The following is a 16699-nucleotide window of genomic DNA, read 5'->3' as shown; positions in this document are numbered from 1 at the left end:
TAAATGTTCCCAAATAATGGGACAGACACAAATAGGGGCCTATATAATTTAAATCCCTATGAAACTAGCTCTAATATATCTAACATAGCTAAAAATCACTCCCCAACATCTTGCCATTACTAAAGGCCCTTTCTTCTTCACTTATAGGAAACAAGAGCTTAGCATTTTAATAATTTAAATTCATAACCCTGTGCCATTAGAATTGACACAATAAATCTAATTCATAAAAATTTAAGTCAATAACCTGAAATATTTAAAACATATAAACAACCCAAAACTAATTTGTAGAATATATAATGAACTACAAATCAATATAAATAAAATAGATGACAACATAACAGAAAAATGAACAAAGTCAATGAGTAGGCAATTCAAAAAAGAAACATACGTGGCTAATAGTTTATGGAAAAATGCTCATTTTCACTAGCAATCAGGAAACGGACATCAAAAGTTTTCATCAAGTGAAATGAAGGAAAAATAGCATCTAATACCAGAAAAGCTATGGAAAATTTAGTATTGTCATATATGGTACAAAGCAGATTACTAATGCCTCTGAGAGGGAGTTTCAATATTTATTAAAAATTAGAGTGTGTATACCATTCAATCAGAAAATTCTACTTCTAGGTGTCTGTCTGGTCTTTGTTCCTAGGTTCCTGGCACAGAGCTTCTGAAACTCTTGGAATTTCCCGAGTGATAAGAATGTCTTCACTATTCACAAGCCCCCTCGGTGACATGTGACTTCATGCTACTGAGACAATTCAGAATGGGGGCTAGTCACCAGAAAGACCAACCCTGTGAGTGAAGGCGTGAGGGGCAATGAGCCAGGCAACCTCTAGGGAGGAAAGAGGGTCAGAGATTAAGCTAATCATATGGCCAATATTTAACCACCCATATCTACGTAATAAAACCCAAATAAAAAGGGACACCTGGTTTGGGGGAGCTTTCTAGTTTGTGAACACACAGTTGTGGTAGGAGGGTAAGGAGAAAGCAGGAAAGCACTGGGTTCATGATCCTCCCGGACCTCACACCGTGTCTCTTCATTTGGCTGCTCCTACTTTATATCCTTTATAATAAAACTATAGTCCCATGTATAGCATTTTCCTGAGTACCATGAGTTATTCTAGTGAATTCCCAAACCTGAACAGTCATGGGACCTTCCCCTGCCACCCCAGTTCCTCCAAATTTGTAGTCAGCTGATCAGAAGTACAGATGGCCTGGGAACCCCAAAAGGTAACTGAATCTGAAGTGAGGGCAGTCTTCAGACAGTGCCCTTAAACCTGGAGTCTGACATTAATTCCAGAGGGTTGATGTCTGAGAAAGATCCATACATGTGCACATATTCATAAAGGTGTTTTTTACAACACTGGTGACGTGTAAACGTCCTAAATGCTTACCGACAGAAGAAGGGTTAAACTACAGTATATATGCAGATTATGGAATAGTAAGTATGCGGCAGTTACAGAAGAGTTACACTCCTATGTCCTCCCACATAAAAAGTTCCTAAACCCATTAAAGAGAAAAAAAAACAGGTTTCAGAAGATAGTACGCCCCCGCCGGTCTTGTCAATAAGCTCTATCACAAAATTTCATACAAATGAAACCGTTTTTCTCCAAGTATGTGAATCAATTTACCAAAAAGTTAGGAAGTACACATACAAAACAATCATAATAGTGACATCTGGGGAGTGAATGCATCACCAGGGGAGTGAAAGTGACTTTCATTTTATCTGAGCCGTCAAAATTTCATAAAAATGGATTCATATTTCTTAGGCAATTAAAAAAAAAAAGACGACTTCCAGTTAAAGACAATTGCCTGAACATATTTATCAGCCTCTGCTCAGTTCAAACATCCTACTAAAATCTTTAAGAATGTATTTTTTTCAAGGAAATAAGCCTATAAAAGATAGAGGGGATAAAAGGGTTATCGTTAGACTACAGAAAGAAAAGCAGTGGCAACTTTCATCACAGAACTAGGAAAGCAGAAAAGCAACCAGATTTACAGCAGCCACATGAAGTGGCAGGCGCGAGAAAAGGACTAAAAAGAGAGTTACTCCGAGTCTCTTTCCAGTTGTCCTCCCTGACTTGCAGCAACTAGGCAGCTATCCCACCCCAACCCTGGCATTAGACTGGAGGTTTGTTATTTGGAGGGAGAAAAGTTTCTGGACTTGGGGACAACAGGAATAGTGACAGGCAGAGGTCCCTACTGAAAATGAATATGAAAATTAAGTGAAAAGTACCACACTGAGTGTTAACAGTCCCGACTTTCTTCTCCTCTGCTCCTAGAATAGAGGTATAAAAAAGTGCATCCTCCAGGCCAAAGAGAGAGAGAGAGAGAGACAGAGAGAAGCCACTCTGGAAAATATGACCAATTCAAGAGAAAAAGACACTAATTCTTAGGAATTTCTTAATTCCTAAGAAAAAGGGCACAGACAGATAACCCTAGGTGTTCAGACAGCTTCCAATCAGCTTTTTAGTGCTTTAAAAATGAGTGAATAACCAACCAACGATCACCAAACATTTGAAGAAAGAACCTAATGAAAGACTGAAGTCAAACAGAAAAAGCAACTGGGAAGAAACTGAGTAATTGGGAGGGTAAAAAAAGCACATGCATACACACAAACACATGTCATTAATAGTCTTAGGAAAAGGGGCGCCTGGGTGGCGCAGTCGGTTAAGCGTCCGACTTCAGCCAGGTCACGATCTCACGGTCCGTGAGTTCGAGCCCCGCGTCAGGCTCTGGGCTGATGGTTCAGAGCCTGGAGCCTGTTTCTGATTCTGTGTCTCCTTCTCTCTCTGCCCCTCCCCTGTTCATGCTCTGTCTCTCTCTGTCCCAAAAATAAATAAACGTTGAAAAAAAAAATTAAAAAAAAAAAAATAGTCTTAGGAAAAGATCTTGTACCCACAAAACACAAACAAAATGTATGAAAAAATTCACAATAAAAAACTCTTGGAAATTTAAAAAGATTACAGAAACAGACAAAAATCAACTAAAGGGTTAGAAGATAAAAGCTGGGGGGAAAAATCCCCCCTAAAGAACAAAAAGATATAAAAAAGATAAAGCAAAGGATCACTCTACATCCAACACTGAAATAATGAGAAAAAATGGTGGAAGAAATAATCACAGAAATAATTTTTAAAAACTACCCAAAATCAAAGACCAGAGTTAGCGGATTGAAAGGACCTACCAAATATGCAGTGCATGAACACAGAACCATTCCAACACATGTAATATCGTCTTCCCACTTAATGCTATTTTGCATTGTGTTTCTATCATTTGCCACTGAAAAAGTCTTAAGACTATGACCACAATGCAACACTTCTAGGGAACACTAGAAATAACAAAAGGGCAGTAAGAACAACAGTAAATTTCCCACCAAAACACGTTAAAGCCACACTTTAACTCCTCGCTAAAAGAAAAAAAAAATCTAAATGTAGTGAACAAAGGGCATCTGGGTGGCTCAGTCAGTTAAGCGACCAACTCTTGATTTTGGCTCAGGTCACGATCTCATCGTTCATGAGATTGAATCTGCATCAGGCTCCGCGCTGACCTGCTTGGGATTCTCTCTCTCCCTCTCTGTGCCATTATCCCATGCATGCTCCTTCTCAAGATAAATAAACTTAAAAACTAATAAATAAATGTAGTGAACAAAATTATTTCTCAAGGGAGTTCATTTAATGACAGTGAAAATACTAAGTATCTAAAGCTATGGGAAGTGACTACTTATATGTACCAAGGGGGTAATCATCGCCTTACTGTTTTTACCATTAAAAAAAGAACAAATGAAAAATAAAATGAACTAAGAAACTTGGCTGGCTCTGGTAGAGCACGCAACCCTTGATCTCAAGGTCGTGACTTCTACACTGGGTGTAGAGCTTACTTAAAAAAAAAATTAGGGGTGCCTGGGTGGCTCAGTTGGTTAAGCATCTGACTTCAGCTTAGGTCATAATCTCACAGCTTGTGAGTTTGAGCCCCGCATAGGGCTCTCTGCTGACAGCTCGGAGCCTGGAGCCTGTTTCAGATTCTGTGTCTCCCTCTCTCTCTGCCCCTCCCCCACTAGTATTCTGTCTCTCAAAAATAATAAAACATTAAACAAATTTTTAAAAAAAATAAAATTTAAGAAAAGCTAGGAGAAAGGGCAAAATTAACTTTATAAAATGAGAAAGAAGATAAAAGAATACTAATGAAATTTAAAAATCAATAATAGGGGCGCCTGGGTGGCTCAGTCGGTTGAGCTTCCGATTTCGGCTCAGGTCATGATCTCACGGTCCATGGGTTCGAGCCCCGCGTCAGGCTCTGTGCTGACAGCTCAGAGCCTGGAGCCTGCTTTGGATTCTGTGTCTCCCTCTCTCTGACCCTCCCCCATTCATGCTCTGTCTCTCTGTCTCAAAAATAAATAAACGTTAAAAAAAAAAAAAATTAAAAAAAAATCAATAATAAAAGTGGTAAAATTTATTCAAACCAAAAGCTGGTTCTTTGAAATGAATTACATGTAATAACTCACTATGCACAGTATATGGTTTATTTTTCTCAGCTCATATGTATACAAATAGAATTGACACATTATCACAGACTAATCAGAATTCAAACAAAAATTAGGATATACAAGATGTCAGAATTCATTAAATTCAAATGATGGAATGTACTTATTCTTTTTTGATACACTAAATTTATTAAAAAACGGGCACTGAATACAATAATGACAGACATTACTCAAAATCCACTTTAAGTATTAAAAAACCTCACTAGAGTTTTCATGGGGAGAAAAAAAAAAAATCAGATAGTCCTGAAATTATACCTTGCTTGAAGAAGCAGCCCTTTCCAAAGGGCAATTCAGCAATAAACATCAAATGCCTTGAACAAATGCATGCCTTTGGTTCAAACAATGCCACATCTCTGATAGATTTTTAAGAAGTGACTGGAGAAACATAAAACATTTGCGAGTCAGGGTTCTGACAGCAATAGTACACGGTGACAGCGCCCACTGCAAACAAACTGTACAAAACCCCAGCTCCCCTCTCACTCTCCTTCCTCCGCATATCTGGTTGGTAAGAACAGGAAGGACATCAAGAATCTGGCCAGTCCACACTGCCTCCAGCGCTACCACCCTGGCCCAAGCCACTGTTATCTGCTGCCCTGATTTTTTTAACTCCTTACCTGAGTCTTGCCCTCCAGCATCCACTCTCACATCGTGGCCGGAGTAATCCTCTAAGGCCCAAGTATAAGGGGGGGGGGGGGTGGGGAGCACTGGGGGACCCAGTCAGTTAGGCTTAGGCATCTGACTTCAGCTCAGGTCATGATCTCATGGTTTGAGTTCAAGCCCTGTGTCACTCTTGCTGCTGTTAGCGCAGAGCCTGCTTCAGATTCTGTCTCCCTTTCTCTTTGCCTCTCCCCTGTGCGTGCGTGTGTCCTCGCTCTCAAAAATAAACATAAAAAAAATTTTTTTTAAGCCCAAGTCCAGTTATGTCAATCTTCTGCTCAGAAACCTCTCAAATGCCTCCCCATCTCTCCCTAAAACAAAAGTCAAAACACCAGGTCAGTGGTTACTAGGCATTTTAGGATTCTGTCCTACCCAACCCCTCTCTGCTCTCACCTACAACCCTCTGCACTCCAAATATACTGGTTTCACAGCTGTTCCCAGGACACATCAGGTACATTCACTTCTCAGGGCCTTTCTAGAAATTGTTCCTTCTGCCTGGGTATGCTTTTCTCCTAGAGATCCTTCATGGCTTGCTCCCTCCCCTTGGTTTGAATGTCAACCTTGTCAGTGAGGTGATCTCCAAAACATTATTTAAAACAGGGGCAAGCCTCCACCCCACAATCTCTATCCACCTTCCCACTCCATTTTTCCCCATTGCATTCAACACCCTCTGACACACTATGTTTTTACTTGTTTACTGTCTCCCTAGAGTAGAAAATAAGGTACCTGAAAGCAGGGACATGTGTTTTATTTCTTCACTTCTGTACCCCTAGGACAGTGAATGGCAAAATAGGTTCTCATTAAATGTTTATGGATTGAATTTTGGAACCCTGAGCAGTCATTAAAAACCACGTTATAAAAAATTCAAAGTGAAGAAACTGATGAAGTGGAAACAGGGTGTTATCAAAGAATATCAAACCCATATATCAAAGAAGAAATCACAAGAGAAATTAAGCAATATTTTTAACTCCAAGGTAAAACCACTTCACAATTTGCGGGATTCACCTAAAGCAACTCTCAGAGGGAAATGTGTAGCCTTACAATCTTACATTAGAACATGAGAAAAGTTTAAAATGAAAAGTATAGAATGTTCCAAAAACATGTATATGAAAAAGTAGACATCGACATTTTATTCTAGTCATTTCTGGTGGCAAGATTATAAGTGATTTGCTATTTCTTTTGTGTTTTTCAGTCTTTTCTGATTTTTTTCTAATGAATATTAATTTTATAATAAAAAAATATTTCTTTTTTTTTTTTTTTTAATTTTTTTTTCAACGTTTATTTATTTTTGGGACAGAGAGAGACAGAGCATGAACGGGGGAAGGGGCAGAGAGAGAGGGAGACACAGAATCGGAAACAGGCTCCAGGCTCCGAGCCATCAGCCCAGAGCCCGACGTGGGGCTCGAACTCACAGACCGTAAGATCGTGACCTGGCTGAAGTCGGACGCTTAACCGACTGCGCCACCCAGGCGCCCCTAAAAAAATATTTCAATCAACTTCTTTTCCTTGGGTTCAATTCTAAATGGCTGTTCTCCTACTCTGCTTGTCTCTTAAAATTCTTGTTCCCCAGGCCTCCATGCTTGCTCCTCAATTTATGTTCATCCCATAGTAATTTTGCCCATTTTTTGGCTTCACTTACAATCTGCTGATTATTTCTCAAGTTTTTGTAATGTTCTACATTAGTGATGTTCCAACTGCTTAAAGGATACTTCTAAATGGAACTCCTATAACCACGCAAAATTTAAGCAGGCCTAAAAGAACTAATCATTTCCTAAAATTTCTTCTTTCCTTTTTTAGTATTGGTTAATGACATCATTATGTATCCAGGCTCTCAATCCTTAGAAATCCTACCTTAGAAATCCTAATCAAATCCAACTTTTCCTCTCCTTCACCAATGCCATAATTTCAATTTAGGCATCTTCCACCAATTATAGTCTAAAAGAGTCCTAGCCTGGGGCACCTGGGTGGCTCAGTTGAGCTTTCAACTCTTGATTTCAGCTCAGGTCATGATCCCAGGTAGTGAGATGGAGTCCTGGGTTGGGCTCCGAGCTGAGTGAGGAAGCCTGCTTAAGATTCTCTCTCTCCCCCCCCTTGCCTGTTCACGCGCTCTCTGAAATAAAAAAAAAAAATTTAAGCAAGAGTCCTCCTAGATTATCTTCCTGCTACCTCTCCCCTCCTAACAACCAACTTAATCATGATTAGCAATGTCATAAACAGTGTCACAGACTGCACACTGCAGTACTCAGGAAGGTTGCCATCCATATCAACTATGATAGGAGTGTTGCTACTTTAAAACTTGGTTGGTTAGGTAAAACAAAGGCACAGCACTATAAAATCCTTCAACAAATGGTCCAAACCGAGTTTTCCAGTTTCATGCTGTCATCAGTCCTCCTGACACACTACAATCCAAACCTTTCAGTGTACCCTATCAAAATCCAAGGCTTTTGTGGATTCTTTAGTCTATAGCGTCTCCCCTGAATACAACTTCTAAATCTTTCAAAATACAGTTGAGGTGTTACCTTCCTCTGTGAAGTATTCCTTACCTGAGACAACATACCTTACAAAGCATTTTGTAATAGTCTTATTATGGCACTTGTTACAATATATAATAATCTCAAATTCAACTGGGACCTGAGCAAGCACAAGAGAGGCCAGGTTTGTACCCCTGACAACTACAATGCCAGCCCTTAAAAAGAAAAAAATTATGTTTACTAAAGCAATATTTACCACATTCATTATTACAACTTTTCTAAAATAAATAAAAAATGAATTTAAAAATAAAGTTAGAACAGTTGCATCTTTTTTTTTTTTTAAGTTTTTTTTTATTTTTTTTTCAACGTTTATTTATTTTTGGGACAGAGAGAGACAGAGCAAGAACTGGGCAGGGGCAGAGAGAGAGGGAGACACAGAATCGAATCGGAAACAGGCTCCAGGCTCCGAGCCATCAGCCCAGAGCCCGACGCGGGGCTCAAACTCACAGACCGCGAGATCGTGACCTGGCTGAAGTCGGACGCTTAACCGACTGCGCCACCCAGGCGCCCCGAACAGTTGCATCTTTAACTGGCCAAAGTCTATAACCAAAGGTGGTTACACTTTACGATGGTCACATATGATCTCTTTCTTCTGAAATTTACACCTGTCATTCCCTCCCCTTGAGTCTGAGCAGGGCCTATGACTTCTAACCAGTGGAATCAGTAAAGCAACGGGCTGTGTGTGATTACACGCATGTATTTACGTAAGAGTATAGCATCAGTTCATCTTGCTAGACTTTCTCCTTTGCTGGCTTTGAAGAAGCAAGCTGCCATGAGCTTAGCAACCATGAGGAAATCAATTTTACCAACCAGAGGGGGCTTGAAAGTAGATGCTATCCCAGTCGAGTCTTGAAAAAAACAACCCAGTCCTAGCATACCTTTATTGCAGTCTCGCAAAAGAACCACGCTAAATTGAACCCAGATTCCTGACCTATAGAAATCGTGAGATAATAAATATGCATTGTTTTGGTCAGCAAAATTTACAGTAATTTGGGGCATCTGGTTGGCTCAGCCAGTTAAGCACCCGACCCTTGATTTTGGCTCAGGTCATGATCCCAGGATCGAGGGATCAAGCCCTTCTTTGTCAGGCTCTGCACTGAGCGTGGAGCCTGTTTTATCTCCCTCCCTCTGCCCCCTCTCCCCTGCTTGCACTCTAAAATTTAAAAAAAAGGAGGGGGGGGGTTCCTGGGGGCTCAGTTGGTTGAGTGTCCAACTTCAACTCAGGTCATGATCTCGCGGTTCATGGGTTCGAGCCCCACGTTGGGCTCTGTACTGACACCCTGAGCCTGGAGCCTGCTTCTGATTCTGTGTCTTCCTCTCTCTCTGCCCCTCCCCTGCTTGCACTCTGTCTCTAAAATATAAAAAAATGTAAAAAAAAAAAATTATAGTAATTTGTTAATAAGGAGCATGGAAAACGTATAATGAGAACCTAAGGTATTTCTGAACCCTTTGTTGTTTACACAAAAGACATGTTTTCCCCAATTTCTAAACACTTAAACAAGTACAAATTTAAACATCAGTTAATACCAGTCAAGTGCATGCATAATTAAAACATTTAATTTTTAAATTAAAATACTTTGCTACATAAAACTTTGCCTGTATTTCTTTTTTTTAACCAACTAATATACCCAATTGTACATATACCCAGTATATGCAGTAAGTGTAATATTAAGGCAATTCTTATAAACACAGACTAAATAATCAATACTTTAAAAGCTAGTATCTAGGGGACCCTGGGTGGCTCAGTCAGTTAAGCGTACAACTTTAGCTCAGGTCATAATCTCATGGTTCGTGAGTTCAAGTCTTGCATCGGCCTCTGCTGTCAGCACAGAGCTGTGTGGGATTCTCTATCCCCCTCTCTCTCTGGCCCTCCCCCCTCCCAAAAATAAACATTAAAAAAAGCTGGTATCTAATGACACTGGTAACCAAAAAACAAATAAGAACCCATTTACTAGTTACCAGGCAAAGCAATCAAATTGGAGGGGGCTGGGGACTTACTGGAGGCACCATCCTTAGTGAAACAACTGTCTTTGCAGCCAGCAAAGCATCGGAGGTACTTAGGTCAGACAGCTTTCCTATCAGATGATGCCCGGTGCAACACAAACCACCCCTCCCTCCAGCCCATCTTCTACCCTGCAGTCAAGAGAAGTTTCCAGGGGAAAAAGTAATAAAATAAAGCTGGAGGTAGAAGAGAGGAGGGAAAAAAAGAACTGTCAAAATATTCCCATGCTCCCTTCAGCAGTCCCTATACTAAAACTGGAATGATACAGACAAGATTAGCATGGCCCCTGCACAAGGATGACACTCAAAATATTCCCAATGCAGAAACTTCTAGGTCAGAGTCCACACTTTAGCAAAGCATACAATGCAAGGTATCTTCTACGGTGTTTAAAGACACGTGGGATTACAAGTGAGAAACACTGGGCCACCTGGGTGGCTTAGTAGATTCAGCCTCCAACTCTTGATTTCTTAGGCTCAGGTCATGATCTCACATGGTTTATGAGATCGAGCCCTACAAGTCAGGCTCTGCACGGACAGCGCCCCAGCCTGTTTGGGATTCTCTCTCCCTCTCTCTGCCCCTCCCCCACTCATGCTCTCTCGCAAACATTTTAAAAAAGAAATCCTCAAAAAAAAAAAATGTGAAAAAATATATTAACCACCAGAGTTCTTGTTCTTTTGAGAAGTGACAGAGGTGGTAGTTTTAAGTGTAATTTTGCTTAGGAAAAAGCACATATTTCTATTCTGCCACACTGCACAAAGATTTTCAATTGAATAAAATTCAGCAATAGGAAGATTAATCACAATATCCCAAATTCAAACATTTTTGGCACTAGATAACTGGTAAGAATGAGAACAATTCAGTAACAACTAATGAAGATAATCCACTACCTTAGAAACCTTCACCTATCCTGAAGATCAAGAGAAATAAATCTGCCTGGAAATACAGGTTTTATTTAACATATTCATGTTAAGAGATAACATACACTCCAACATAAGGAAGCAAGTTTCCTCAGGAACAGGAGGCGCCTGAATTACAGACTACTGAAACACTCAAGGACACAACTCAAGCCAATTAGAAGGCCAAAAGCAATTGAGTACCACCAGTTAATTGTCCAGATTAATTCATTTTACATGGTCACTTCTAGGTGCATGGATAGGTTCTAACAGAAGCCCACATGATTTCTCCAGAAATAATCTCCATTCACTGGTATATTTGTATACTCCAATTTTCCTTCCCCATCCTTGCTGGATCATTAAAGACTACTATTCTACCACTCATAATAATTGATTTTAAGTTTATTTATTTTGACGGGGGGGAGAGAGAGGGAAAAGGAGGGAGAGGCAGAAAGAGAATGCCAATCAGGCTACGTACTGTCAAGCACACAGCCTGACACCGGGCTCGATCCCATGAACCTTGAGATCATGACTTGAGCAGAGATCAAGAGCCAGATGCTTAACCCACTGAACCACCGAGGTGCCCCCATAATAATTGATTTTATGAACACCAGCAACTTAATAGGGAAAATGTAGACAAAAAGCCGAAAAAAATCCTAAAATGCCACCAAGGCTTTTAAATTATTGGCCTATGTATCAGTGAAGACCTGTTTTAAAACAAACATGATAGCCAAGAGAAGGCTTTTGTTCATTTTTTTTTTTTAATTTTTTTTTTTCAACGTTTATTTATTTTGGGGACAGAGAGAGACAGAGCATGAACGGGGGAGGGGCAGAGAGAGAGGGAGACACAGAATCGGAAACACGCTCCAGGCTCTGAGCCATCAGCCCAGAGCCCGACGCGGGGCTCGAACTCAAGGACCGCGAGATCGTGACCTGGCTGAAGTCGGACGCTTAACCGACTGCGCCACCCAGGCGCCCCGGCTTTTGTTCATTTTAATAGTATTAAACTCAGCAGTCATAAAACAAAAGAAACATCCTTCAGTTCTAGGGAATTTCTGTAAACTAAAGTATCTGGATTAAGCACCTCTCTTCAGGTTTCTCCAGAGAGAAATAAAGTATACACAGCTAAAATGCACATTCAAAACATAAAACCAACAGAGAAAACTTCATGCAATTTGGTTATTCATTATGACGAAACTAGTAACAATTCAACCTGTTAGACTAATATTTAAAAAAAAAAGTGGTACCGTTTAGATTTTCCTTTTCCACAAATCACATGACATCCTAAAAGAGAGTAACAATTTTGAATCTTATTAGCACTGTATTTTCTTATTAGGAAATAATAATGTAAACATCAATTAAAATAAGTTTTACAAAATTACAGCAAAACTTCACACTAATTCAGAAATACTCCTTTTCTCAATTTTCAGAGGGCCTTACTTTATATACACCCAAACATCTGTACAACCTGTAACTGAATAAACACATTAATACCATAATACATACTAAGAAATTAAGTCAAAATGAAGTATAATCAAGTCTAATTTTTAAAATAAGGTTCATCATCTGAAAAATACATAAAAAGAAGATAAGATTCATCTGGTTTCCTAAATCTCAGGATGAGGAAAATCTTGCTTCTATTAAATCTCCCTGATGAACCTATCCACTGAAATAGAAGCAAAAATCTCATGAAATCAAATGCCACTACAAAGATGTGTTTCTGCATAAGTGTGCTCCATCCACTTGTCTTAACTAGGATTCAAGGTAGTGGCACACTGATTTGTTCCTACCATACAATAGAAGCAAGTAATTTCTCTGATCCCCTTCCAGGCTCTCTCAACTGGGGTTCCTCATCTGAACTACCAAGCACAGATAATTTGACCGTTTTCTCCAATTTCCCAAGAATGATACATAACTAGAATCGTTCTAAATGCATAGTAGAAAAAAGTGAATTAGCTGCACACATCAGAGGACTTAGGCCATTAGGATTCCATTCTGTATACAGACCTGGAAGAAATACTGCCACAACAAGTTCCACAGTGTCACTGTGTTATTAGGCTCCAGTCATCCTAACCCCCAAGGTATTTAAAAACAAACAAACAAAAAAACAAAACTAGGTGCACAAAACAAAACTAGGAACTTCAACAAGAAAAGATAAATTTGGGGCGCCTGGGTGGCGCAGTCGGTTAAGCGTCCGACTTCAGCCAGGTCACGATCTCGCGGTCCGTGAGTTCGAGCCCCGCGTCAGGCTCTGGGCTGATGGCTCAGAGCCTGGAGCCTGTTTCCGATTCTGTGTCTCCCTCTCTCTCTGCCCCTCGCCCGTTCATGCTCTGTCTCTCTCTGTCCCCAAAATAAATAAACGTTGAAAAAAAAAAAAAAATTTAAAAAAAAAAAAAAAAGAAAAGATAAATTTGCTTTACTTCTACTTTTAGGAACCAGGTCTTTTCATTTGCTAATTTACTATGAATTAATAGCAATAGCATGAATGTCAACTATCTTCCCCTGCTCTAAATGGAAGGGGTTTTTTTTTTTGTTTTTTTTTTTTTGAGAAAATAAACCCATACAGATCTACTGACTCTTTGCTAAAGGAAATTACCAGCTCTTAAAAAAAAGAGATAGTAATCAGTATATTAAAGAAATGAGATATTAATTTGACAGGCTTTTTCGTATTCCTTTAGCAAGCTTTTAAATACATCTTTTGATGATCATAACTGCTAAATGCAGTTGCTTTTTCACTTTAAGACATCTTTTTAACCTTTTTTTTTTTAATGTTTATTTTTGAGACAGAAAGAGACAGAGCATGAGCAGGGAAGGGGCAGAGAGAGGCAGACACAGAATCCGAAACTGGCTCCAGGCTCTGAGCTGTCAGCCCAGAGCCCGACGCCGGGCTTGAACTCACGAACCATGAGATCATGACCTGAGCCGAAGTCAGATGCCCAACCGACTGAGCCACCCAGGCGGCCCTAACTTTTTCATTTTTAAAGTTTATCTATTTAACTTTGAGAGAGAGACAGAGACAAGGAGAAAGAGAATCCCAAGCAGGCTCCACACCATCAGCGCAGAGCTGGTGGAACGGGGCTGGAACCCACAAACTGTGTGAGATCATGACCTGAGCTGAAATCAAGAGGCAGATGCTTAAACACCTGTGCCACCCAGGTGCTCTTTAATCTCCCATTCTCAAGAAACTCTTGTTACTCCTCAATGTAGTGACTACAGCCGTGTTAATTACGATCAAACTAACCTTCAACTATGTTAATTATGATCAAGCCACAGTAAGGACGGCACTAGTTCTTTTTCTCAAAATAGGAAAAGCTTTTAATGGCCCAATTTTAGGAAATGTCAGTATTTCTACTTACGTATCAAAATTATAACAATTAAAGGTAGGTAGAGAGTTATTCTATATTGAATGTGCAAAGCAGCATTAAAAACATGGAAAAAACTAAACATGACATTCTCGTTTTCAATTATGCTACCATGAATATTGATAGTACAGAACATTAGGGCAGATAAATAACATTATTGAACATTCCACTTCAACTCAAATCTCTCATATTTGGAAACATGAATAAAAGGGCCACAAAAATGGAGGGGATAGTGTTTTCACTGTTCTAGCTGCGCTCACTTGTGAACATAATGCAATGCTATGGGGAGGTTTATCTTCTATAGTCAGCATCTCTAATCAGATTAAACTTCAATTTCTTTTCATGAACTGGGAAGGGAGGGGTTTCTTGATTCATTTACTGTATTAACCGTTTTGAGGTAAAGTAAATCACCACTGAACACACGAGGCGGCCAAACTCCGTTTCCTCAGATCAAGTGCACCCTTCCTCTGTTTCTACACAAAAGCACATCATTTCGCTATTAAAAATGTCCATTTCTCACAAGTGACTTTTCCTGAACTCTTGTCAACACTGCTTTTCGGAAGCACCTCGGCTCTTACTGCATCTTTTGGGCAGAGTCCTGATACTCAGCCTCTCTTTAAGAAACTGGTTTCAATGTTTAAAATGCCCTCCTCCTCCAAAGTAAGAGGAGCTCGCATTAACCATTATCTAAAGTCGCAGTTCACTGGAGTCAAAAATGCATTTTTTTCATCACACATTCAACCCATTCAACTGCTCGCAGTAGGTGTGGCTACTGACATAGACTTAAGAATTACAGTTTTATATTAACAGCCAGTCCAAAGGAGAGAACTCCCTCCTTTTCCAAATACTCCCACGTTCCTTGGAGACCCTTTGACTCTTGGCCTTTAGAAAACGCTCCCCACTGGGGTCCCCAGTTAGCACTACGTTTGGCAATGGGTCTTCCGCTCACTTCCTGATACTAAAAAGCCACAAGCACGAGGGCTGCAGGGTCGGTTTGTTTCAAAAACAATCTTTGCTCCCTGCACCCCAAGGGGAAAACGTGTGCCTCCTCTGCTGGGGACCCACTCTGAGGCGGGGGTGCACCCGGTGTCTAAAACCCAAAGCCCAGGGCGCAGCGGGAGCGGCGCCGCCAGGGTTAAGCGGCGCTTTTCCTCCCCAGAGGGGCGAGCGGGCCGCGAGGCAAAGCCGCGGCGCTCAGGCTGAAGGAGAAAAGGAGAAGGGTAAAAACCCCGCGCGGCCGCGGCCCACGTGCCGCCCGCGGGAGGCAGGGAACCGGGGAGCCGGAGAGGGGAGGGAGCCGTACCTCCAAACATGTGCGGCGAGAGGTGAGCTGGTAAGGAGCCGATCACCAGGCGCGGTCCGCCGGGGCCCCCGCCCGCCGGCCGGTCCCTGCTGCCGCCGCCGTCCTCGGGGCTGCTGTGCACCGAGTCCTGCGAGCCGTACGGGCCGCTGCTGCTGTTGGGGATGTTGAAGGAGGACTGCGCCGCGCGGGCCGCCGACGCCACGCTCCCCCCGGCCCCGCCGAGGGAGCGGCTGCGCGGGGCCGCCGAGGCCGCCGCGGCGCCGCCCGAGGCGCTGGGCTGGTGCGCGCCGGACACCTGAGCCGGAAACCTCCCCGGGGCCGCGGCCCGCGCCCCTCCGCCGCCACCGCCGCCGCCGCCGCCACCGCCCGCGGTCCCATTGGCCCCTCCGCTGCTGCTGGAAGGTAGATCCGAGCCCGAGTAGGCGCGAGTGCGGCCGTTAGCAGCGGCCGGGCCGCTCTGCTTGGCGCCCATGTCCGCCCAGCCCCGGGCCGGGCCCGCGCGCGGCGCCCGGAGCGCCGGGAGGGCGGGAGCGAGCGCAGGAACGAGCGGGAAGGGCCGAGGCGCCGCGACCCGCGCAAGAAGAAGCCCGCACGTCCAGGACCGCCGCCCCGCGCCCCGAAGGGCGGTAGGCGCCCGGCGCGCTCTTGTGCTCGGGGGCGGCGGGCGAGACCGGTGGCCTGCGGGAGGTCGCAGGAAACGAGGAGAGGCGGAGAGGAAGGAGGTCGGGCTGCGGCGGACGCCGCTCTCTAGCTCCGGCGGGAGGGGCGGCTCAGGTGGCTGTGCGGCTGCCGCTGGTTTCGGTTCTGGTGCTCCGGGACGGGCCGCTGCCGCTCTCTGCCGCCGCCGCCGCCGCGCTCTGCGCCCGGGGCCTCGGTACCGCCTCCTCCCGGGCGGCCGCAACTACCGCCGCCATCCTCCCGCTCACACGGCGGCTCGCGGGTGAGTGGGAGGCGCCCGCCCAGACTCCGCCGGGGCCACCTTCCCTCCTCCCCCAGCCACCCAGCTGTTATTAACGGAGAAAGAGGAAAAACGGGTGGCGCGTGCGGGGAGGACGAAGGAGGGAAGGGAGGGGCGGCGCGCGCTTCCCGGCAACCGTCGCCGCACTCCCCCCCGCGAAAGAGGGCCGGGGGGGGTCTGGGCCACGAAGGTGGGGGTGCCCAGTAGGGGAGGAGGTTCCCCGGCCTTCACACCGGAAGGCCGAGGAGCAGCGCGGCTCCAAAGTGCACCGGGCCGGGTGTTTGGGTCGCGGGCGGTAGCCCCACCCCCACCCCCTCGCGCCGCCCGGCGGATTGGCTCCCGCCGGCCCGGCTCCGCCTCCCCCGGCCGCGGCCTTCCCGCCCCGGCCCCGCCTCGCCTAGGTACAGCGGTGTGGTAGGTGCTGCCACCCGTGGACTCGGTGATGGACAGGTC

The 16699-nt window shown here is 43.6% G+C and overlaps 1 protein-coding gene and 1 non-coding gene across 2 annotated transcripts in view; one reads left to right on the top strand and one right to left on the bottom strand.

Moving 5' to 3' along the window:
* ZNRF2 (zinc and ring finger 2) overlaps positions 1-16481 on the bottom strand; it is a 103910-nt gene extending 87429 nt beyond the window's left edge. Inside the window, exon 1 of the mRNA XM_043589185.1 lies at positions 15289-16481. Within this exon, the coding sequence (XP_043445120.1) occupies positions 15289-15760 (472 nt within the window). The 5' untranslated portion in view covers positions 15761-16481. The remainder of the gene's footprint in view (positions 1-15288) is intronic.
* LOC122488797 lies at positions 9957-10062 on the top strand. Its single transcript, XR_006298721.1, has one exon. It is a non-coding gene; the product is annotated as a U6 spliceosomal RNA (small nuclear RNA).
* Positions 16482-16699: the final 218 nt, after the last annotated feature.

The sequence above is a fragment of the Prionailurus bengalensis genome, chromosome A2 (assembly GCF_016509475.1).
Source record: "Prionailurus bengalensis isolate Pbe53 chromosome A2, Fcat_Pben_1.1_paternal_pri, whole genome shotgun sequence".
Lineage (NCBI taxonomy): Eukaryota > Metazoa > Chordata > Mammalia > Carnivora > Felidae > Prionailurus > Prionailurus bengalensis.
Note: the sequence above shows the minus strand (reverse complement) of the source record. Positions and strands in the feature narration are given on the sequence as shown.